At 43.1% G+C, this 24015-nt stretch overlaps 1 protein-coding gene across 1 annotated transcript in view; it reads right to left on the bottom strand.

Annotated features, from left to right (window-relative positions):
• The window catches only part of CD80 (CD80 molecule), a 47580-nt gene extending 29113 nt beyond the window's left edge, over positions 1-18467 (bottom strand). The window contains exons 1-3 of the mRNA XM_081086459.1: positions 17811-18467; positions 15117-15425; positions 5214-5534 (exon numbers count right to left, since the gene is read on the bottom strand). Of these exons, the coding sequence (XP_080942585.1) occupies positions 5214-5534; positions 15117-15213 (418 nt within the window). The 5' untranslated portion in view covers positions 15214-15425; positions 17811-18467. The remainder of the gene's footprint in view (positions 1-5213; positions 5535-15116; positions 15426-17810) is intronic.
• Positions 18468-24015: the final 5548 nt, after the last annotated feature.

Genomic DNA, 24015 nt, shown 5'->3' with positions numbered 1-24015 from the left:
ATGCCTCAACATAATAAAAGCCATATATGACAAGCCCACAGTCAACATCATACTCAATGGACAAAAACTAACACCATTTTCCCTAAGAACAGGAACAAGACAGGGATGCCCCCTCTCACCACTCCTGTTCAACATAGTACTGGAAGTATTAGCCATTGCAATTAGACAAGAAGAAGAAATAAAAGGCATCCAAATTGGAAAAGAGGAAGTAAAACTGTCCTTATTTGCAGACGACATGATATTATACATACAAAACCCTAAAGACTCCATCAAAAAACTACTAGACTTAATACATGAATCTGGCAAAGTAGCAGGATACAAAATTAATGCCAAGAAATCTAAGGCATTTCTATACACCAATAGTGAACTTTCAGAAAGAGAGACTTAAAAAAAATCCTATTTACCATCGCACCAAAAAAATTAAGCTACCTAGGAATAAACTTAACTAAAGAGGTAAAAGACCTCTACTCAGAAAACTACAGGATGTTGAAAAAAGAGATAGAGGAAGACATAAACAGATGGAAGAACATACTGTGTTCATGGATTGGTAGAATCAACATCATTAAAATGTCCATACTACCCAAAGCAATCTGTAAATTCAATGCACTTCCCATTAAAATACCAACGGCATACTTCACAGATCTAGAACGAACTCTCCAAAAATCCATCTGGAATAAAAAAAGACCCCGAATAGCTGCAGCGATCCTGAGAAAAAACAAAGTAGGTGGGATCTCAATACCAGATATCAAGCTGTATTACAAAGCCACTGTTCTCAAAACTGCCTGGTACTGGCACAAGAACAGACATATAGATCAATGGAATAGAATAGAGAACCCAGAAATCGGCCCGAACCAATATGCTCAATTAATATTTGACAAAGGAGGCAAGAACATACAATGGAGTCAAGATAGTCTCTTCAATAAATGGTGTTGGGATAATTGGACAGATACATGCAAGAAAATGAAACTAGACCACCAACTTACACCATACACAAAAATAAACTCAAAATGGATAAAGGACTTAAATGTACGACAGGAAACCATAAAAATTCTAGAAGAATCCAAAGGCAACAAAATCTCAGACATATGCCGAAGCAATTTCTTCACTGATACAGCTCCTAGGGCACGTGAAACTAAAGAGAAAATGAACAAATGGGATTACATCAAAATAAAAAGCTTCTGCACAGCAAAAGAAACCATCAACAAAATAACAAGAAAGCCCACTGCATAGGAGAATGTATTTGCCAATGTTATATCCGATAAAGGCCTAATCTCCAAAATTTATAGGGAACTCATACAACTTAACAAAAGGAAGATGAACAAGCCAATCAAAAAATGGGCAAAGGCCGAACCAATATGCTCAATTAGTATTTGACAAAGGAGGCAAGAACATTCAATGGAGCCAAGATAGTCTCTTCAATAAATGGTGTTGGGAAAATTGGACAGATATATGCAAGAAAATGAAACTAGACCACCAACTTACACCATACACAAAAATAAACTCAAAATGGATAAAGGACTTAAATGTACGACAGGAAACCATAAAAATTCTAGAAGAATCCAAAGGCAACAAAATCTCAGACATATGCCGAAGCAATTTCTTCACTGATACAGCTCCTAGGGCACTTGAAACTAAAGAGAAAATGAACAAATGGGACTACATCAAAATAAAAAGCTTCTGCACAGCAAAAGAAACCATCAACAAAACAACGAGAAAACCCACTGTGTGGGAAAACATATTTGCCAATGTCATATCTGATAAGGGCCTAATCTCCAAAATTTATAGGGAACTCATACAACTTAACAAAAGGAAGATAAACAATCCAATCAAAAAATGGGCAAAGGACCTAAATAGACACCTTTCAAAAGAGGACATTCAGAAAGCCAAGAGACATATGAAAACATGCTCAAAGTCACTAATCATCCGAGAGATGCAAATCAAAACAACAATGAGGTACCATCTCACACCTGTCAGACTGGCTATCATCAACAAATCAACAAACGACAAGTGCTGGAGAGGATGTGGAGAAAAAGGAACACTTGTGCACTGCTGGTGGGAATGCAGACTGGTGCAGCCACTATGGAAGACAGTATGGCGTTTCCTTAAAAAACTGAAAATGGAACTCCCATTTGACCCTGTGATCCCACTTCTAGGAATATATCCCAAGAAACCAGAAACACCAATCAGAAAGGATATATGCACCCCTATGTTTATAGCAGCACAATTCACCATAGCTAAGATCTGGAAACAGCCTAAGTGCCCATCAGTAGATGAATGGATTAGAAAACTGTGGTACATCTACACGATGGAATACTATGCTGCTCTAAAAAGGAAGGAACTCTTACCATTTGCAACGTCATGGATGGAACTGGAGAGCATTATGCTAAGTGAAATAAGCCAGTCAATGAAGGAAAAATACCACATGATCTCACTCATTCATGGATAATAGAGACCATTATAAACTTTTGAACAATAATAGATACAGAGGCAGAGCTGCCTCAAACAGATTGTCAAACTGCAGCGGGAAGGCAGGGGAGGGTTGGGGGGCAGGAGGTAGGGGGGTAAGAGATCAACTAAAGGACTTGTATGCATGCATATAAGCATAACCAGTGGACATAAGACACTGGGGGATAGGGGAGGCTGGGGGACTATCTAGGGCGGGGGGATAAAATGGACACATATGTAATACCCTTTGTAATACTTTAAGCAATAAAAAAAAAAAATGGGCAAAGGATCTAAATAGACACCTTTCAAAAGAGGACATTCAGAAAGCCAAGAGACATATGAAAACATGCTCAAAGTCACTAATCATTGGAGAGATGCAACAATGAGGTACCATTTCACACCTGTCAGACTGGCTATCATCAACAAATCAACAAATGACAAGTGCTGGAGAGGATGTGGAGAAAAAGGAACACTTGTGCACTGCTGGTGGGAATGCAGACTGGTGCAGCCACTACGGAAAACAGTATGGAGTTTCCTCAAAAAACTAAAAATGGAACTCCCATTTGACCCTGTGATCCCACTTGTAGGAATATATCCCAAGAAACCAGAAACACCAATCAGAAAGGATATATACACCCATATGTTCATAGCAGCACAATTCACCATAGCTAAGATCTGGAAACAGCCTAAGTGCCCATCAGTAGATGAATGGATTAGAAAACTGTGGTACATCTACACGATGGAATACTATGCTGCTGTAAAAAAGAAGGAACTCTTACCATTTGCAACGGCATGGATGGAACTGGAGAGCATTATGCTAAGTGAAATAAGCCAGTCAATGAAGGAAAAATACCACATGATCTCACTCATTCATGGATAATAAAGACCATTATAAACTTATGAACAAAAATAGATACAGAGGCAGAGCTGCCTCAAACAGACTGTCAAACTACAGCGGGAGGGCCGGGGAGGGTAGGGGGCAGAAGAGGGGGGTAAGAGATCAACCGAAGGACTTGTATGCATGCATATAAGCATAACCAATGGGCATAAGACACTGGGGTGTAGGGGAGGCCAGGGGATTGTCAAGGGGAGGGGAAAAAAGGAGACATATGTAATACCCTTTGTAATACTTTAGCAATTAAAAAAAAAAAAGAAGTGATTCCCCCCAATAAATCTAAAACCCACCTGGCACCATACATAATTATTATAATGTCTTTTATTAAGAAGTTTGGTTTCCATTAAAAGCTCAACTACCCAGAAAGAAAAAGAAATGTGTTTGCATTTCAAGTGTGAGGACATGGCCCAGGCTGTCTTTCTCAAGGAGGCTCAGGCTACCTCGGTGTCCTCTAGCATTATCACCTGTGAGTCCAAGCTCCTTTCTACCCAAGATAAGAAATGCTTACCCTTCACAGTAGATGTATAAATAGGGCTTTGATTCATGAATTAATTTTCTTTCCTGTGGTAGGCATAAATTATGCTTTCAGTTCTCTAACATCTAACTTTTAGGAGTGACTGCTAGATGAGAGCTTCAAATACACAATCTATAATAATAAAAGCGTAATATGCTAATTAGACCGGACAGCCAAATGACCTTCCAGATGAAGCCAGGGCTGCAAGGGCCGAGGCAAGCTGCCATGGCTGCTAGGGCTGAGCCCCTTGCATGAATTTCGTGCATCTGGCCTCTAGCACATATAATAACAGTACAATAGCCATAGTTATAGACATTCAGATACTATTTGAAAAATATTTATGCCTCCATTGCTCTCATAAAGGGTGTCCCAAAAGTCACGCAAGAAGTAATTTTGATAGAAAACACAGGTTTAGCCCTAGCTGGGTTGGCTCAATGGATAGAGTGTCGGCCTTCAGACTGAAGGGTCCCAGGTTCGATTTTGGCCAAGGGCACATGCTTGGGTTGTAGGCTTGATCCCCAGGATGGGGCATACAGGAGGCAGCCAATCAGTGATTCTCTCTCATCATTGATGTTTCTATCTCTCTCTCTCTCTCCCTCTCCCTTCCTCTCTAAAATCAATAAAATATATTTTAAAAAAAGAAAACACAGGTTTATAATTAAAAATTGTAAATTTTTTATTGATTCATAAAGTATACAGTATAGGGTTATGCATGGAATAGCGTATCGGGTAAATGGCCTCCACGGCACAAAAAACTGGATTATCATGTCGTGATAGAGAGCACCATTAACCGTTACTGCCTGAGCAGCTGCATTTTGGTCATGGAAAATTTCAACAAAAGATTGCGTATGTGCCAGCAAAGCTGTGGAGGCCATTTACCCGATATGCTATTCCATACATAACCCTATACTGTATACTTTATGAATCAATAAAAAATTTACAATTTTTAATTATAAACCTGTGTTTTCTATCAAAATTACTTCTTGTGTGAATTTTGGGACACCCTTTACCTTCAACATACTTTCACACGAATATATTACCAGATCAAGAGCAGTTAATAGTATAGTTACATTAAATCAAACGAGTCCCCTAATGACTCAGAAGGCATTTGGGTCATGCTAGTGCCCCAGGATGATGGTCACAAACTTGGATTGTCAAAGTGCGAGAAATGCATGCTAATAGATATTTCCAGGACATAATGAGAAACCAATTGGGGTTTACTGAGAGATTCACTTAACCCTAGGGAATAAAATGAGATATGTCCCTCTTGAAGAAAATTTTCACCTAATTCAATAGGTGTATATCTCGAAGGGCATGAAGAGTGTGCAGGCTTAGAGTAAATCAGAAAATTCCACTGACCTGTGACCAATAGCATCACCTTAGTCAAGTGCCCCAACTTGTAAGCTCCCTTTTCAGGCTTCTGAATGACGCAGCTATATATGCCCTTGTCGGATGGGCGCAGACCCAGGATCACAATGAAAGGGTTACTGATGATGTTGGCTACGGTGCGGTTCTTATACTTAGGCCACACTTCCATTTTTCCGGAAACGACACTCAGCACCATATCACTATTATTTTTTTGCCAGTAGATGCGAACTTTTGTCAGTTCATCAGTGGAAATGTTGTAATCACAGGATAGTACTGCCCTGTCATTCACCGGCTTGGTCACCTGGATGATGCCTAAGAAGAGGCAAATAGAACAAGATTTTATTTGTTTAGTAAATATAGATTCCTGCGCAAGTAGGAATTCAGAGTTGGCAGTAACAGTGTTATATCTTGTGGCTAAGCATATTCAAATGATTCATTTTGATTTTTTTTTTTAGATGCCAATGCTGTTTTTTTCTTCATTTTTAAAGTTGACACCCTCCAGTCTGCCCCAGCCCCCCTCCCAGGACCTCACTGCCCCATAAAATTTACCATCGTAAGTATTTTTAAGAGTACAGTTCAGTAGTGCTAAGTATATTCACGTTGTTGTGAAACAGATCTCCAGGACCTTTCTATCTTGCAAATCTGAAACTCTGTCTGTATGTATTCAACAATACCCCTTTCCCTCCACCCCCTGCTCCCTGGCCCCTGGTATCCAACACTCGGCTTTATATTTCTATGAAATTGACTACTTTAGATACTGCATAGAAGTGGAATCATGTAGTATTTTGGTCTGTTGTTTTTTTAAATATATTTTTTATTGATTTCATAGAGGAAAGGAGAGGGAGAGAGAGAAACATCAATGAGAGAGACACATCAATAGGCTGCCTCCTGCACCCCCAGCACGGGGGATCAAGCTTGCAATTCGGGCAAGTGCCCTGATTGGGAATTGAACCTGGACCTCTTGGTTCATGGGATGATGCTCAATCCACTGAGCCACTCCAGCTGGGCTTTTTTTTTTTTTTTTTTTTTTAAGAACAGTTTTATAGTCACATCAATATTAAGCAGAAGGTACAGAGATTTACCTTATACAGTGTGTCCCCACACATGGCTTAGCTTCCCCATTATCAACATTCTGTACCTGAATGGTACATTTGTTACAACTCATGAACCTACAAGGACACATCACTATCCCCAAATCCTTGTTTATGTTAGGCTCACTCTTGGTGTTATACATTCTACGGATTTGGACAAACTTATAATGACATATATCCACCATTTCAGCATCATACAGAATAGTTCACTGCCCAAAAATCTTCTGTGTTCTGTCTATTCATCCATTTCTCACCCTAACCCCTGGCAACCTCTGATTTCTTTACCACTTTCATAGTTTTACCTTTTCCAGAATGTCATATAGTTAGAATAATACAGCATGTAGCTTTTTTTTCAAATTGTCTTTTTAAAAGAATTCTTTATTGTTGAAAGTATTACATATGCCTCCTTTTTAGCCCATTGACCCCCTCCAGTCCGTCCCCTCCCCCCGCACCCCCCTCTACCTCATTGCCCCATTGTCTGTGTCCTTGGGCCTTGCGTATATGCAAACAAGATCCTTTGTTGATTGCCTCCCACCACCCACCTTCCCTCTGAGATTCCAGACTCTGTTCATGCTTGAGTCTCTGGATCCACTCCTTTCATCAGTTTGTTACTTAGATCCCACATATAAATGAGTTCATGTGATACTTGTCTTTCTCTGACTGACTTACTTCACCTAGCACAGTGGTTCTCAACTTTCCTAATGCCGCGACCCTTTAATACAGTTCCTCATGTTGTGGTGACCCCCAATTTCATTGTTACAAATTGAACATAATTAAAGCATAGTGATTAATCACAAAAACAATATGTAATTATATATGTGTTTTCCGATGGTCTTAGGCGACCCCTGTGAAGGGTCGTTTGACCCTCAAAGGGGTCACAACCCACAGATTGAGAACCGCTGACCTAGCATGATACTCTCCTTTGGTGTTGTTTTTCTAAAAATTGATTTGAGGGGGAGAGAGAGAGAGAGAGAGAGAGAGAGAGAGAACTGAGTCACACTGGCCAGGGCAGTATTTGTCTTGTTGTGACAAGCTTATTTTACTTAGCATAATGTACTTAAGTTTCATCCATGTTTTAGCATGTTCCAGAATTCCTTCCTATTTTAAGGAGAATAAGATAATGATGATAATGAATTCTTTACCCATTTATCTCTTGACAGACAGTGAGGAAGAAGGTCCACTAGTCCCATTAGAAGAAGGGCTGTAGGAAACCTAGCATATGAGCCCAACCACAGGTTAGACATGTACTCGGCTCCACAGGAATCTGGAAGTCATAGTTAAGACATGTGAGATCTTTAAGCAATTTTCATGATTATTCATTTGTACAGATGGTCTTATTTTACAGAGGAGGAAACGAGGCCTTGGAAAGCAAACTGCTCCAGTTTTACATTTTCTGGCCAAAGATTTTCAGGCCGCCCTAATCGGTTTGGCTCAGTGGATAGAGCGTCGGCCTGCAGACTGAAGGGTCCCAGGTTCGGTTCCGGCCAAGGGCATGTACCTTGGTTGTGGGCACATCCCCAGTAGGGAGTGTGCAAGAGGCAGCTAATCGATGTTTCTCTCTCATTGATGTTTCTAACTCTCTATCCCTCTCCCTTCCTCTCTGTAAAAAATCAATAAAATATATTAAAAATTTCATCTGCTATGCTTTAGGAAAAAAAAAAAAAAGATTTTCAGGCCACTCCCCTCGTTTACTGGTTTTCTCAACTTCAGAGCCCAGATCTAGAATAAGTAAGCCAGCACTGCTGGCAGCCCAGGTGAGCCCCACCACCAAGTGCTTTCGCTTTGAGAAACAGAGTCCTTTTCCCCCCAGCGCCGGACTGACCCCATGACTTCAGATTGAAACGATTCCCATCATCCCCACCAGACAAGGCCTTCTTAGCATTCTGGACCATGTCTGACCTCTTCAGCTACCCTAAACAGACCTACATCCATCTTCCTATCTCTTTGCCACCTGCAATCCATGCAGCAGTTGCCCTGCAACCTAGTTTTGCTAGAGGGCCCCCATTAAAAACATTCTACCCATTTTCCCATCAGCATATTGCAGAAATGCCAACATTTCAGCCTCCAAACTCCATCTCTTTGTTAGCTCCTGAGCACTCATCAGTAGCACCAAAATCCCTTCTCAGACTATATTTTATGAATTTTTCATTCAGAAGGCATGGCCACTTTTCCAATACTGTGCAGAGTCCCTCTGAGCCCCAAGCTCTTTCACAACTGCCCTACCCACACCCACACCATGCCCAGACCCAACAGACCCCCTGGGGAGGCCCATGTCTAGGGGTTTTAAGTAATAGGTTAGTTGTTCCCAAAAAGAATCCAGGATTTCTAACTGATTTTGACATGTTGTAAAAAGAGAAATCTTAACTGAAAGCAACCTACTTTTTTAAAACAAAATTTATTGGGGTAACATTGGTTAATAACATAGAAATGTCAGGTGTACAAGTTTAGAATACGACATCTAACGGTCTAGCCTCCTTCCATCCCCAGGTATTTGATCCCCTTTACCCTCTTCATCCTCCCCTCACCCCCCTTTCTGCACTAGTAACCACCATTCTGTTGTTTATGTTGTATCTATGAGTTTTGTTTGTTTATTATGCATTTATTGGTTTTGTTTTATATTCTACATAAGAGTGAAATAATTGTTTTTGTTTTATAGTCTACATAAGAGTGAAATAATACACTTCTTGTCCTTTTTCATCTGACTTATTTCACTCAGCACAATAATCTCAAGATTCATCCATATTGTCACAAATAGAAATACCTCATTTTTTAATGGCTAAGTATTCTATTATACATGTAGTATATCTTCTTTTAAAAAAAATTGTTATTATTGAGAGTATTACAGATGCCCCCATTTTTCCACCCACTGTCCCCCTCCACCCTATTCCACCCCACCTCAGGCCTTCACTACCCTATTGTTTGTGTCCATAGGTAATACATGCCAGGTATATGCATATAATATCTTTGGTTAATCTATTGCCAACCCTCCCTCCCCACTTCCCTCTGGGATTTTTCAGTCTGTTCCATGTTTCCATGCCTCTGATTCTATTTTATTCATCAGTTTATTTTGTTCATTAGATTTCTTGTTCATTTATTTTGATTTTCACATTCCATTGTTGATAGATATATATGTATTGCCATTTTATTGCTAGTGCCAGGTCTTGGGCTTTTTATTGATAGGTTTGTGCATGCTGACACCAGTTGCTGCTTGTTTGAGAGATTTTAGAAAAGTCTGAAGGCTGAGCCAGAACAGGCCATTCATATGGAAAAGTCACTGCAAACAGCTTGGGTGGGGCTGCAAATTGGATGGGGTGGGATCTCAAGGAATCACCAGGGCAGAGCAAACAGTGTGAGCCATGCTGATGGAAGCTCAGATATGGCTGCCAGTCAGCTTTGTCATGATGGGGAGGTCCCAGCACAGGAACAATGATCCTTGTGAGCACCCCCAGCTGGGAGAAAGCTGCTACCTAGTTCCTTCCCTGATGCCAGACAATCCAGTTCCTCCCTGTATGCCCCTGGACCCCCCAAAGTCATTGCCTGGTGCTGGAGCTCAGAGGAAGTGGGACCATGTAAGTACATGTGCCTGCCTTTTATGAGGAACTATATGAAACTCCAGCAGCCTTTGTGTCACTCAGTCACAATCCTTGCTGATTTTTACAGCCCGAAGTTACGGGGACTTCTCTTCGCAGCTCTGGAACTCTGGGATGAGGGGTCTGGTGTGGAGCTAAGGGCCCCTTGCTTCTCACCAGAGGCCTTGGAGATATCCCTCCCAATTAAAAAAAAAACAAACAAACACCACACATGGATGTTGGACAAGTCCATTCCGTGCCTCCACCTCTCCTACTAGTCTTGATGTGCTTTCTTCTTTACTTTTCTAGTTGTAGGACTTCCATTCAACCAGATTTCAGGTGGTTCTGAATGATGTTTTTCTGTATTTTTGTTGTAATTTTGATGTGGTTGTAGGAGGTGGTGAGTGCTGGCATTTACATAAACCACCATCTTTGTTCTCTCCACATCTTCTTTAACTAATCATCTGTGGAAGTTGTTTCCATGACTTAGCTATCCTATATAATAAAAGCATAGTATGCAAATTGTCCCCTCAACTGGAGTTCTTCTGGGAGTTTGACCAGGTAGCAGGTTGGCTGGGGGAAGGGAGGGAGGCCCTGGCGCTGGCAGGTGGCCAGGGGAAGGAAGGGAGGCCCCAGCACTGGCAGGTGGCCGGGGAAAGGGAGGGAGGCCCTGGCCGACAGTCAGCAGTCACTAGGGACCCTACCAGTGCATGAATTTCGTGCACTGGGCCTCTAGTTATAAATAAAGCTGCAATGAGCATAAGGGTACATTTATCTTTACCAAAAAAGTGTTTTTAAATTATTTGGATAGATAACCAGAAAAGGGATTGCTGGTCATATGGTAGCTCTTAGTTCTCTTTCTCCTTCCTCCTGGTTCATTTTTAGGCTCCTATCTTGGAGCTTTCTGATTCTCTGTTCCTTCTGGTCTGCTCTATATTCAATGCTTTCTAATGCATTCCTCATCTCATTTATTGAGTTCTTTAACTTCATAATTTCTATTTGGTTCTTTTTTATAATTTTAATTACTTTGGTAAGGTGTTCTTTTGTTCATTAATTTTATTCCTGAGCTCATCAAATGGCCTTTCTTGTACTTCCTTGAGTTTCTTCATAACTGCAATCTCAAATTCTCTGTTATTTAAATTGCAGTCTTCCATGACTTTGAGTTTGGTTTCTGGGGACTTTTCATTTTCTTTCTGTGCTTCCATGTTACCTTGGTTGCTCATGGCTCTTCATGTTTCTAGGTCTGTGCATTCAAGGAAGGGAATGCTTTTCTTGTTTAGATACTGTTTTGCTCTTGAGTAGGCTGCTAGGTAGGTTACTTTCTTTTGTTTTCCAGTAGATGGTGCTATAGCACAAGTCTTTGTTTTCTCTTACTCGTGACATTGCTTAAATTGAGGAAAAGGCCCCAGAACCGCTGGAGTGGTGGATGTCTCCTCGTGACCTGCTCATCTTGGTTAAGGTGAACACCATAATGGAAAACTGGTTTTGTTAGCTTCCATCACTGCCTCCTCATTATTAATGGCAGCTGACCCCACTGTGTTTTTGGAGTTGTCTTCACTACCTCTGTGAGGGTCTGTGGTGATGGGTGGGGCAAGGGAGGCAAGTTCATGATTTCACAACTCTGCCTTCCTGTCAGCAATGGCTGCCGGCCTGCTGTGCTGTTTAAGCATCCCAGCCACCTCTACTGGACTCTGCTGCAATGGGAGAAGGGAGGGACACAGCCTCTGATCCTCTTATGCTCCAGGCTGTTGTGTGAGGGCTGCAGCCTGACTTATCACCACTACTGTGCTCGCTGGAGCTATGGTGGGTGCCGAACCGTGTTCTTTAGTCCCTGTCCTCCCTCCCCTACTCATTCCAATAAACCCACCTTCGGATGCGTGGATCTCTCAGGAAGACTTTGTGTGTTGAGCGAGGGATCCTTTGTTGAGTTATAGTTGCCTGACTTGTCAATTTAAGGAGAGAAACAAAGAAGCCTTCTTACTCTGTCATGATGCCGATGTTGGTGAAAATGAGCTAATTTCAATGATGGTTCTTAAGAAATTTTTGTCCACTGAGAAGTGTAAGTATTTCTAAAGGTCAGTGACTTACTTTGTGAGGCCCCCTTACAAGATGCCTATGTTGAGGCAGAACCAGACTGAAAAGAGGAACCAAAAATCTTCTGAGCATTTTGGAATTTCCACCGGGACAGCTTCTATACTTAGGCCCCTGTGCTAGAAACGGCATTTAAACAAGGGCCCAGGTAATTGGTATGCAAAATGAAAGTGTGAGCCCCACTGGGATAGACCATGTCACCGCCCTGCTCAAAAACCCTTCCATGGCTTCCGGGTGCCCTCCAAGTAACATTCACATTCCTGACTGTGGCCATCAAGCCCTTACGGAGCCTGGTCTCTATCCCCACAGGTCCCCACCCCTTCAGTTTCTCGGTCCTTGGTTTCTCTTTCTGTTTTCTTCTGTTTTCTCCCCAGTTCACTCTCACCACTCTCCCTTCTGGCAAGGAAAGACAGCGTTTGTTAGTCAGACCTTCAATTGAATGATTATTTGATTAATTTTCATTTTCTTCATTTTCATTTTCATTAATGATCATAAATTCCATGAAAGCAAAAGCCATGTCAATTTTGCTCATCACTTGTCCCCAAGACCGAGAAAAGGGTCTGTGCGTAGGAGATGCTGTGTTTGTTGAATTAATAAATGGTTAAATAAAGGAATGAACGCATGTGTCAGATTCATGCTTACTTTTGTGCTTTTGTCCAGACTGTTGCCCCACATAGAATTCTCGCACCATCACCTATCTCCCACCTGCCCAATTGCCCCAGCCCACCCTGGTCTGCTTGATCTTGGGCTCTTACAGTCAGAACCGGGTACTTCACTGCTCTTCACGTGTTGTGACTTTGTTTGCTCATGGGTTCATTTGTGACTCAGAACAGCAACAGTAAAATCTGGATGTAACTACAAAACAGTGATTTTTGTGATCAACCAGTGTGCCCCAAGAATTCTTAAAACATGCAATACTAAATAGTCACTACTATTTAGTCAGGGGCACTGACCTCTTTTCCCTTAGATTGTCAAATAAAACGATGACAACAGACAACACAACAATAGTCTGGTGTGAATGAATCAAAATTACACCTGCTTTTTGGCCAGATTGGCAACAAATACAATACATATTTTGGTGTGCCACAGAATGTTAACATAATTAATTTATGTGTGCCGTGCGATGAAAATAGAACAAGGTGCTTTCCTAAATGTTTTTCTTTAGCTCAAAGATTGTCTTCCTTCTGCCTATGATGAATTTTCTGGCATAATTGCTAAAGCCCTAGTTTTCATTTTAATGTGTGTGGCGTTTTTTTTTGCTGCTATAATTTTTAATATACATTTTTAATTTTATTAAATTTATTGTTAATGATCTTTTTATATTATCTTTTTTATTGTTTCTCTCTCTGTGTCTCACACACACACACACACACACACACACACACACACCTAGGAAGCCTGTACCAATTTTCTTCTAAATATTTTGAAACTTATTTAGACTCTCTAAGACTCTAACTTGGGAGTGCTTTCCCAACTTCCCAGAAGAAAATTGTAACTGTTGGAAATATAATATAACTATGAAATATATACAAAATAGTCAAGTAATCTGTGTCCCCTAACTTCTCTTCCCTTCCCTTTCTTTCTCTCCCTCCCAACTTAGACATTCTGGGCAACACCACAGTGAGACAGGTTTTAAGTAAGAGCTCTTAACACGAGGACTTCTGATATTCGGCTCTTTGTAGACTGGCAAACTGTGGTAGCCAAAGCCTTCTTTTTATTTTGGGGAAACCAGATACTATACTGCTCAGCAGAAAACAAATCTTTTGCTTTTATTTTATTTATTTATTTATTTATTTATTTATTTATTTATTTATTTATTTATTTTTTATATTTTATTGACTTTTTTACAGAGAGGAAGGGAGGGATAGAGAATTAGAAACATCGATGAGAGAGAAACATCGATCAGCTGCCTCCTGCACACCCCCTACGTAGGATGTGTCCGCAACCAAGGTACATGCCCTTGACCGGAATTGAATCTGGGACCCTTTAGTCCGCAGGCCGATGCTCTATCCACTGAGCCAGACCGCTTAGGGCTATCTTTTTAGTTTTTGTTGTTGTTGTTGTTTTGTTTTTTAAATATATTTTATTGACTTTTTTACAAAGAGGAAGGGAGAAGGATAGAGAGTTAGAAACATCGATGAAAGAGAAACGTTGATCAGCTGCCTCCTGCACACCCCCTACTGGGGTTGTGCCCGCAACCAAGGTACATGCCCTTGACCGAAATCGAACCTGGGACCGTTGAGTCTGCAAGCTAGCGCTCTGTCCACTGAGCCAAACTGGTTAGGGCTTTTGCTTTGATTTTAAAAATAAAGTCGGGCCCGGTGGACATGTCTCAATGGCTAGGTGTAGACCTATGAGTCAGGTCACGGTTCGATTCCTGCTTGGGGCGAATACATGGGTTATGGGCTTGATCCCTGGTGTGGAGCATGGATGAGGCAGCCCAGCAATGACTCTCTCCTGTCATTGATGTTTCTGTCTCTTTCTCCCTCTCTCTTATTCTCTGAAATCAATAAAAATATATTAAAAAAAAAAAAGTTGGACCTGGCCAGTGTGGGTCACTGGTTGAGAGTCAACGCATGAACCAGGAGGTCATGGTTTGATTCCAGGTCAGGGCACATGCCTGCTCTATCCCCAGTGGGGAGCCTGCAAGAGGAAGCTGATTGATGTTTGTCTCTCATCATTTCTATCTCTCTATCCCTCTCCCTTCCTCTCTCTAAAATAAATATAAATAGATAGATAGATAGATAGATAGATAGATAGATAGATAGATAGAAAAAATAGAGTTTGAGCCATCCTATTGCTAGGATGAGTCCCACCCTTCTGAATAGTCCCCTAAACCTAGCACCTAAGATGCAACAAAAGCCTCCAGAAGATAAAATATTCTTTGCAGAACACACATGAAATACCTATGTAGTAAGTTAAAAATAACTAAAAAAATAGTTTTATTCTAAATCTGATACCACTTAATGTCAGATGCCAGTGTGCACAAAGGGCATCAACACCTAAAGCATAAAAATACACATTAAGCGAAAATTTTAACATTAGGAAGATTATACACCGCAACTGCTTTCTTTCCCTCTTCAAATTAGAAAGGTCGTCATTTCTCTAAGCCCTGAAACAATGGACTCAGCCAAGTTGCTTACCTGACGAGAAGTAAAAATGGCCAGCCAGCACCAAAGACTGGAAGAGCTTGAGGTACGAGCGCCTGGAGGGCAGTGTTCTCCACTTTGTTTGACCCATGGCTTCTGCTCCTTACAATGAAAAAACGAAAGCAAACAATTTTGCACCAAGTGAGAACTGGGCACCTTCCAAGCGAGTCCCAGGCTTGTGCAGAAGAAATTCAGTTGCCTCACACAGAGGACTCAATTGCAAAACACACTGAGGAGAGGCTGATGATGTACCCAGGTCTTTAAAATCCTGAATATAAAAGATTGTGGATTTATTCTGACACCCTGAAAAAGAAGAAGATAAAAGTCACTCAGGAAGGAAGGTCAGTCCACTGTGGCTTGTAAAACTCTCTAGTTGCCTGCCTAAAATAGTCTGGGGATCCTAATCTGAGCCTGCCTGATCCCCTAACCGCCTTTGCCTCGGCCCCTGCACCCAGGACCCAGGCTTTCCTCTTTCGGGTGGCTCTGCCCGGGCAGGCATCCGGAGATCCCGGGCGGCACCGCCTGGGTCCCGGCTTTGTCAGGAAGGATGTCCTATGACATCTGGTCTAATTCGCATATTACCATTTTATTAGTATAGATTGTGGTGACATTGGCTTGTGAAACCATACAAGTTTCAAGTGTACAACTCAATAAAACATCATCTGCACAGGAGGTCACTACATAATACTACAAGGATCAGTACAACAGTGGATATAATCCTTGTATACCTATATGTACCCAACATAGGAGCATATAAATATATAAAGAAATTCTTGGTGAACATTAAGGAAGAGATTGATAGCAATACAGTCTTAGTAGGGGGTTTGAACACCCCACTGACATCAGTGAATAGATCTTCCAGACATAAAATAAGGCAAATGACATGTTGGATTTGGTAGATTTACTTGATATTTATAGAATATTTCACCCCAAAGAAGCAGAATATATGTTCTTCTCAAGTGCACATGGAATAGTCTCAAAGATAGATCACATGTTAGGACACAAAGTAAGTCTTAATAAATTCAAGAAGATTGAAATTATATTAAGCATCTTCTCTGGCCACAATAGTATAAAGCTAGAAATTACAATTAAAAAAACCCCTAAAAACATTCATACACATGGAGGCTAAATAACATGTTATTAAACCATGAATGTATTAACAATAGATCAAGGAAGAAATAAAAAGTTACCTGGAAACAAATGAAAATGAACAGACAACAACCCCAAATCTATGGGGCACAGTGAAAGCAGTCCTAAGAGGGAAGTTCTTAGCACTACAGGCCTATCTCAAAAGGCAAGAAAAGCCCTGGCCAGAGTGCCTCAATGGTTAGAGAATCAGCCTGCTCACCTGATGCTTGCAGGTTCCAATCCCTGCCCCCACTGAGGCACATGTGGGAGGCAACCAACTGATGTGTCACATAGATGTTTCTCTCCCCTTTCACCCACCCTTGCACTCTCTCTAGAATCAATGGAAAAAATATCCTCACTCCTCAGGTGAGGATTTTTTTAAAAAGTAAGAAAAATCTCAAACAATCTAAACCTACTACACCTAAAAGAACTAGAAAAATAACAACAAACAAAGCTCAGAGTAAGTAGAAGGAAGGAAATAATAAAGACACAGTGGAAGTAAATAAATGATACAGAGATTAACCAGATTCATCAAGAAAAAGAAGGGAGGACCCAAATAAATAAAATCAGAAACAAAAGAGGAGAAATGACAACTTACACACCAGAAATACAAAGGATTGTAAGAAAATAATATGAACAACTATATGCCAACAAATTGGACAACCTGTGCAAAATGGATAAATTCCTAGAAACACACAATCTTTCAAAACCGAATCAGGAAGAATCAGAAAACCTGAATACAGTACACTGATTACAACTAATAAAATTGAAGCAGTAAAAAAAAAAAAAAAATCTCCAGCAAACAAATGTCCTAGACCACAGGTGAATTTTATTAAACATTCAAAGAAGAATTAACACCTGTCCTTCTCAAACTATTCCAAAAAAATTTAAAAGGCAGGAAAATTTCTAAGCTCATTTCACAAGGCCAGCATTATTCTAATTCCAAAACCAGATAAAGACACTATAAGGAAAGAAAATTATAGGTCAATATCTCTAATGAACATAGATGCTAAAATCCTCAAAAAAAATTAGCAAACCAGATCCAGCAATACAATTAAAAGATCATACTACATGTTCAAGTAAAATTCATTCTGGGAATACAAGGTTGGTACAATATTCGCAAATCAATAAACATGATACATCACATAAAATAAAGGTTAAAAATCACATGATTATATCAATAGATGCAGAAAAAGCATTTGATAAAATCCAGTACCTACTTATGATAAAAACTCTCAGTAAAGTGGGAATAGTGGGATGATACCTTAACATTAAAAAGGACATAAATGACAAGCCCATAGCCGACATCATACTCAGTGAGCAAAAAGTAAAAGCGTTTCCCTTAAGATCAGAACAAGACAGGATCGCTGGCCTTCACCACTCTTATTCAACATAGTACTGGAAACGACTTCCTTCTTAACATATTAACATAGAAAAACAAGTGTCTCAATTCTTAAATACCTTTTCGCAAAAAAATAAATCAGAAAATCTATTAATAAAAGGGGAAGAAAAAATACATAACAAGCTATCCCATATTAAGATAATAGTAAATTTACTTACGCTGAAGAACAATTTCTCTTTTTCTCTTGTGTTGAAAATTAAAGTAGGAGGACCCACTTCTGAGATGTTCTCCTTTGGGTAGCTTGAAATGCTGTCAAATTGCTCAGTTGTACTTTAAGTTCTATGTCACAGAGGCGGCATTCCCCTTCCAACTTCCTCTTACTCGAGTTTTCCATCAGGCATAATTAAATAAAAGCACAAGGTATGGTTATGATGATATGATTTGAGGAAGCTCCGAGAGCTCAGTCAGTTTCTTAGACTGATGGGTGGGGCCAACCACACACTGTCCTAAGAGAGCAGCGGGTAGCAAGGGGGAGGGAAGAAAGTGGTTGGAGGGTTGACTTTTGGCAGTAGATGCTTGTGAGCTTTATGGGCTGCCTGCTTCTGTTCTAATCCCAAGTTTTGTTTTAGCACCTAGAGTTATCCCTCCCTAGTCATGCCACTGAAGGAATGGGCCATCATATGTAGTGGACATCTTTTGGAGAGTACTCAGCTCATAAGGCCACTCTTGATTGCATGCCCACCTCTCCATCCCACCCTCTTCACAGAGTGGGATCCTGGCAGCCGTGGTGAGGGAGACACTGAATGCACCTCAGGGGAGCACAATGACAGAACCAAGGCATGGGGTGAAGAGGATTTAGCCTCTCATCCATCCCATTTCCAACCAATCCCGTTGCCAGCCAGCTTGCTGTGGCTATGTCCTCTGTAGAGTTCTGGAGCGTTCTGTGGGTAAATGGCCGGCCGGTGCTAATCCAGCTGACCTGTTTCGCACAGGTAGAACCTGACAGCAGCGCCTGCCTGGGCCGGCACCTTTGACTGCTGTTGGCCCTGAGCTTCTCTGTTGCTTTGGTTGGGACCTTTGGAAGTATTGCACTCAAGTGTGTGCAGTCTGAAAATATGGGAGGAGTTAATGCCTATGGGGCCAGTCTTAACCAAATGGGGCTGGAAGGTGATGGATAACTGCTTTCCCCTTTGTCACCCAGGTGGAGAGTGCCAAGGTACATGATCAAAACTCACTGAACAACACACCAAATGAGTGCATTTCATTACATGTAAATTGCATCTCAAAAAATTTTTTATTTTATTTTTAAAAAGCTCTCAGGCCAAGTCTAGGTCATTACAGCCAGAAAAAATAGGCATAGCAAATAAAAAATTTGAGTAGGTATACAAAATATATTAATGATAATAGAAAAAGTAAAATGGAATAACATTGCTGAGTCACTTAAAAAGAGTCAGGAGACAATTAAGGGAATGAGGCCCATGAAGTTTGGTGCCTCAGTTCTCAGAGCTACTGATATGTTGCTAAACCTGCTGCTAAACTCAGCTCCAGGCTGAGCCATAAACATCCTGGAACCACTGTTCCATGGACATAAGTGGACTCTACCTCTTTGGAGTTTTGAAACCCCCTAGTTTGCATACTGGACTAATCAATCCCTGTTAACCTCGCCAGAAATCCTTCATATGCATGAAAAAATTACATTTTGTGGTTTTTGCCTGAATGAACCCTGCCTTTCTTTGATCACTGTGGCATAGTTTGGGCTGCTCCTTCATAGGCTGCGGGAACGGCACTGTTAGATGGGTGGGACCAGACTGCACCTGGGTTCAGCAACCTCCATATTTGAGTCTGGCTAGGAAAGAATTCAGAGCCAAGACTCCATATTTATTTATAAAATCACAGAGGTAGAAGTAGTAATTTGTAGATGAAATGGGCTTAGGAAACAAGTTACAGAGGTAGAAGCGGGGCCCTTGGAGCTTGGGAGTAAGGAAGGTAATGGTAATGCCTGGGGGAGGGAACGGCGAGATGGGAGGAGGAAGGGAGAGCATGCTGGGTCCTCTGAACTAAGGGTCTTAAGGGTGGAGATTTTAGGGGAGATCCGAGAGGATGATCTCAATAGAATATTCAGCAATTTTCCGGGTATGCCCTCTCAGGGTCTAGGTCTCCACTGATTGGTTGGTTGGTGCCTGGGCAGGGGTTCATTATTCAATGCAGCTGGTCCTGAGGTCAGCCATGGGGATCTCCTCTCTGGTTTTGTTGCTTTTCTAGGCCTTGAGCTCAAATACAACTGAGGCCTAGAGCTTGTCTCTAGGAAGGGAAGGTTAGGGGGTCCAGCAGGACCTTTGATTTGCCAGGGGAGGAACGGTCCCCTGGGGGTGAGGTCCCACCCTCCAATTGTCCCTTGGTAGGCACCTGGGGCTTTCTGCCCTGGTGACCTCTGTACGTGGCCCACAGTCCTTGCTCTGCTACTGTGTCTAACTGCCTGCCACAGATTTTTTTTTTCCCAGATGGGTAGAGATACTTTTATAAAACGATAACAACCACATTTCAGGTACAATTTTAAATTTAATTTGACTTGAATTTCACTAAAGAGAAAGACAAGTTGATGGAATTGCTGAATTCATATAAATATTTCCTCTAGACAAGAGGCACTTCCCCTAAAATATCCCTTCAAGACTAAAAAAAAAAAAAAAAAGAAACTGTGAGAACATTAAAGGTTGCAGTCATGATTATGCTCTCCAAGGACATATTTTTATTTTTGTGTGTCTAGATTGACTTCTTGCTGTGAAAGATGAGTTCGTCGGCCCAGCCACACTGGGCAGTTCGGAAAACATTGAAGCCCTCTGCACCAGTTGGTAAATAACAGCCACTGCTCTCCCCAGGGCTCGCCCTCTCTCCTGGCTGCCCCCGCCCCCCCTCCCCCCGCGCCCCCCCAGGACCAACCCCAACCCCCATCTCCTACAGGGGAAAGGGAACTGGGGTCCAGGCTCCCAGTCGTCTTCTACACGCACCACTTCGCCCCGAGCAGCTTAGTTTCCAGCAATTTTATATAATGGCGGTAGGTAAGGCTTTGTTTGCAGAAAATATTCAGTGTGAAAACCATTTGAAAACCCCTGCTCAAGGTCCGCACTCAGGCCCTTGCAAGTCTGCAGTCTGGAATTTCCGAGAATGGACCTGCCACAGATTTTTGTCTCCTTTTGCTCAAATAAATGCTCTGTTCTTTATTCTAGCCTGAACCTCTTCTTGGTACACATATATGCTGATTCTAATTTAAAAAAAACAACAAACTGGCACATTCATTTATTTAGACAAAAGTAGTCTTAGTATTTCTTTACTTTTATTAACTAGCAGGATGAAAAAATAATATTCAGCTGCCAAATAAATGACAAGAGTTAAAATTAATCCTAGCAACCACCCTAGGGAGTACTAACTATTCCTGTCCGCTTTCACGGGCGAGGGGCCCAGGAAGTTGAAAAGGGCCCTTTTCTAAGCTTTTGGCTACATAGCCCGGCAGGAAGAGGCCTCGGCCGGGGCCCACGTGAGTCACCGACGGGACGGCCGGACCGCGGTCGCTGGCGACACGGGCCCTGTGGTCCCCGCCGGCCCGGAGGGCGCTGCAGGTCAGGGAGGCTGCCGCAGAAGGCGACCGCGGCTGGCTTCGGGGCGCGCCCCGCCCGGGACAGGCTCCGCCCCAGGCGCGCAAAGCCGGCTCCCCGCCGCCCTGTGCCGTCCGCCCGGAGCGACCTGGCCTCGCCGGGACCCCGAACTCGCCGCGCCCGGCCCCGCCCTAGTCCCGCGCCCCCCTTGTCCGCCATTAGGTACCCGTCTCCCGACTCCCCCCTTCCCCCTGCGCGCTCCTCTCCCGCCTCCTACCCCTGGCGCTCCTCTCCCGACTCCCGGCCTTCCCCCTGCGCGCTCCTCTCCCGCCTCCTACCCCGTCTCCCGACTCCCCCCCTTCCCCCCTGCGCGCTCCTCTCCCGCCTCCTACCCCGTCCCCCGACTCCCCCCTTCCCCCCTGCGCGCTCCTCTCCCGCCCCCTCCCCCTGCGCGCTCCTCTCCCGCCTCCTACCCCTGGCGCCCCTCTCCCGCCTCCTACCCCTGGCGCCCCTCTCCCGCCCCCTCTCCTGGCGGTGACCAGGTCCCACCAGCGCTCCCTCTCCACTCCTTCCTCCCCCTCCTCGGCCGGTCTGGGGGTCACCCCACCTCCCCAGGGACCAGGTACACCCGGGTCACAGCGTTTTGGGGGTTGCCCTCCTCCCACGCGGTGACCAGGTCCCCCACCCTCATCCCGGCTGGGACAGACGTGTCCCCCCGCCCCTCCCAAAAAAGTTGAAGTCTGTCGGGAAGCAGCTGAGCAATCTTAGTTTCGAATTTAGAGTCGGGGAGAGAATTGTGCTGAGGAGTGGCAGCGGTTCTCAACCTGTGGGTCGCGACCCCTTTGGCGGTCAAAGGACCCTTTCACAGGGGTCGCCTAAGACCATCCTGCATATCAGATATTTACATTACGATTCATAACAGTAGCAACATTACAGTTATGAAGTAGCAACGAGAATAATTTTATGGTTGGGTCACCACATGAGGAACTGTATTTCAAGGGCCAGAAGGCTGAGAACCGCTGCTAGGGGATGAGCGCGGTCTGAAAGCGGAAGGCTAGGGCAGTTCCATGTGAAAGTTAAAAGGATTTTCCAACGGAAAGAGGTGGTCATTGTCCCGCCCCCGCGTGCAAGTCACAGAACACATATTCGGTGGAGCCAGGAATTACAGAAAGGAAGCTGAGGACTTTGGGAGAGCGGGTACAGAGGGACTAACAGCTGGTCCTGTGAAGCCGCCAGCACAGGACCGGAGCCCAGGGAGCATCTGTGGCCTCCTCCCTCCCCCTCACCCCCACCCCCACCCCACCCCACCCCTCCCCGTCTCCAATTACTAGTATAAATTGGGAAAACCCAGGTCCAATGTGGATGGCTTACCCACAATCACACAGCCGACTGTTGGCAGACTCGGGTCTGGTGGCCCTCAGCTCCAGTTTCTGGGCATGTAAATAACGTTTTACAGACATCCTTTGTGAGCTAAGAAATTCAGCATGATCAGGAGTGACATGCTCAGTCTTCATTTACTCTTCCCCAGGTGCTGGCCAGCCTGCCTTCCCAGGCCAGCAGCAGTGCAGCTCGGGAAGGACTCTTGGAAGCCCCAGTACTTGGACTATAAACCCTGAGTCAATAGGGTTTAGGTAAGTGGGAGGGAGGATGGGCATCTTGGGTGTGGAAAGAGCTTGAGCTGAGGAGGTGCTAGTCTGCCAGCCATCACAGGTGTTTAGCTGGCCTATGCAGTGGCGGGGATGGGCCCAGTAAAGGCTTTGAACTTGAGTCCTAGAACTTGAGTGCTAAGGCAACAGGGTACAGTGGAGCACTGGAAATGCGCCTGCAGGAGAACCAGCACTGGACCAGGATTAGATTCATGGCGGTCATCTTTGTGGAGCTCCTAGGACTCTAGAAGGTAAGCATTTAGAAGAAAAACAAAATTTAAATATTGCTATTGAAAGGAAGGTTGTGAGAAGGAAGTATTCTAGTTCAGGAAGAGAAAAATCTTTTCCCTGGTTGTATATGAATAATACAAATAGTGCTTATGATGTGCTAAGCACTGGTCTAAGTGCTTAACAAAACAATGTATTTATTTACTCCTCAGAACAAACCCAGGCAATTGTTACTATTTTTATCACCATTTTAGAGATGTAGAGGCTGAGGCACAAAGAGATTGCCCAGTAACTAGGTCTGTGCTGAGGTGAGTGGCCTGGAATCAGCAGGTTCGGGTCCCAGTGCCTCTACTTGCTGGTTGTGTTAATTTATCTTCTCTGAGCCCCAGTGTTGTTGTTTTTTTGTTTGTTTTGTTTTTCTGTCTCTTAAAAAAGTTAATCCTCACCAGAGGACATTTTTCCATTGATTTTTAGAAAGAGTGGAAGGGAGGGAGAGAGACAGAGAGAGAGAAACATCCATGTGAGAGAGGTATCTCAATTGGTTTCCTCCCGCAGGCGCCTGACTGGGGCCGGGGGTCAAGCCTGCAACCAAGGTACATGCCCTTGACTATCATTGAAACCAAGACCCTTCTAACCACTGGGCCAAACCAGCTAGGGCAGGGGTGGGCAAACTTTTTGGCTTAAGGGCCACAATGGGTTCTTAAACTGGACCGGAGGGCCGGAACAAAAGCATGGATGGAGTGTTTGTGTGAACTAATATAAATTCAAAGTAAACATCATTACATAAAAGGCTATGGTCTTTTTTTTTTTTAGTTTTACTCATTTCAAACGGGCCGGATCTGGCCCTCGGGCCATAGTTTGCCCACGGCTGAGGGCAATCCCTAGTTTTCTTATCTGTGAAATGGGTACTGTAATCTTGTCTAAAAAAGAACAGAGAATGTGCAGGTGCCTTGTGAACT

The sequence above is a fragment of the Myotis nattereri genome (genome assembly GCF_964212035.1).
Source record: "Myotis nattereri genome assembly, chromosome: 3".
Taxonomy (NCBI): Eukaryota; Metazoa; Chordata; class Mammalia; order Chiroptera; family Vespertilionidae; genus Myotis; species Myotis nattereri.
The sequence above is the reverse complement of the archived record's forward strand: the minus strand, read 5'-3'. Positions and strand labels throughout refer to the sequence as shown.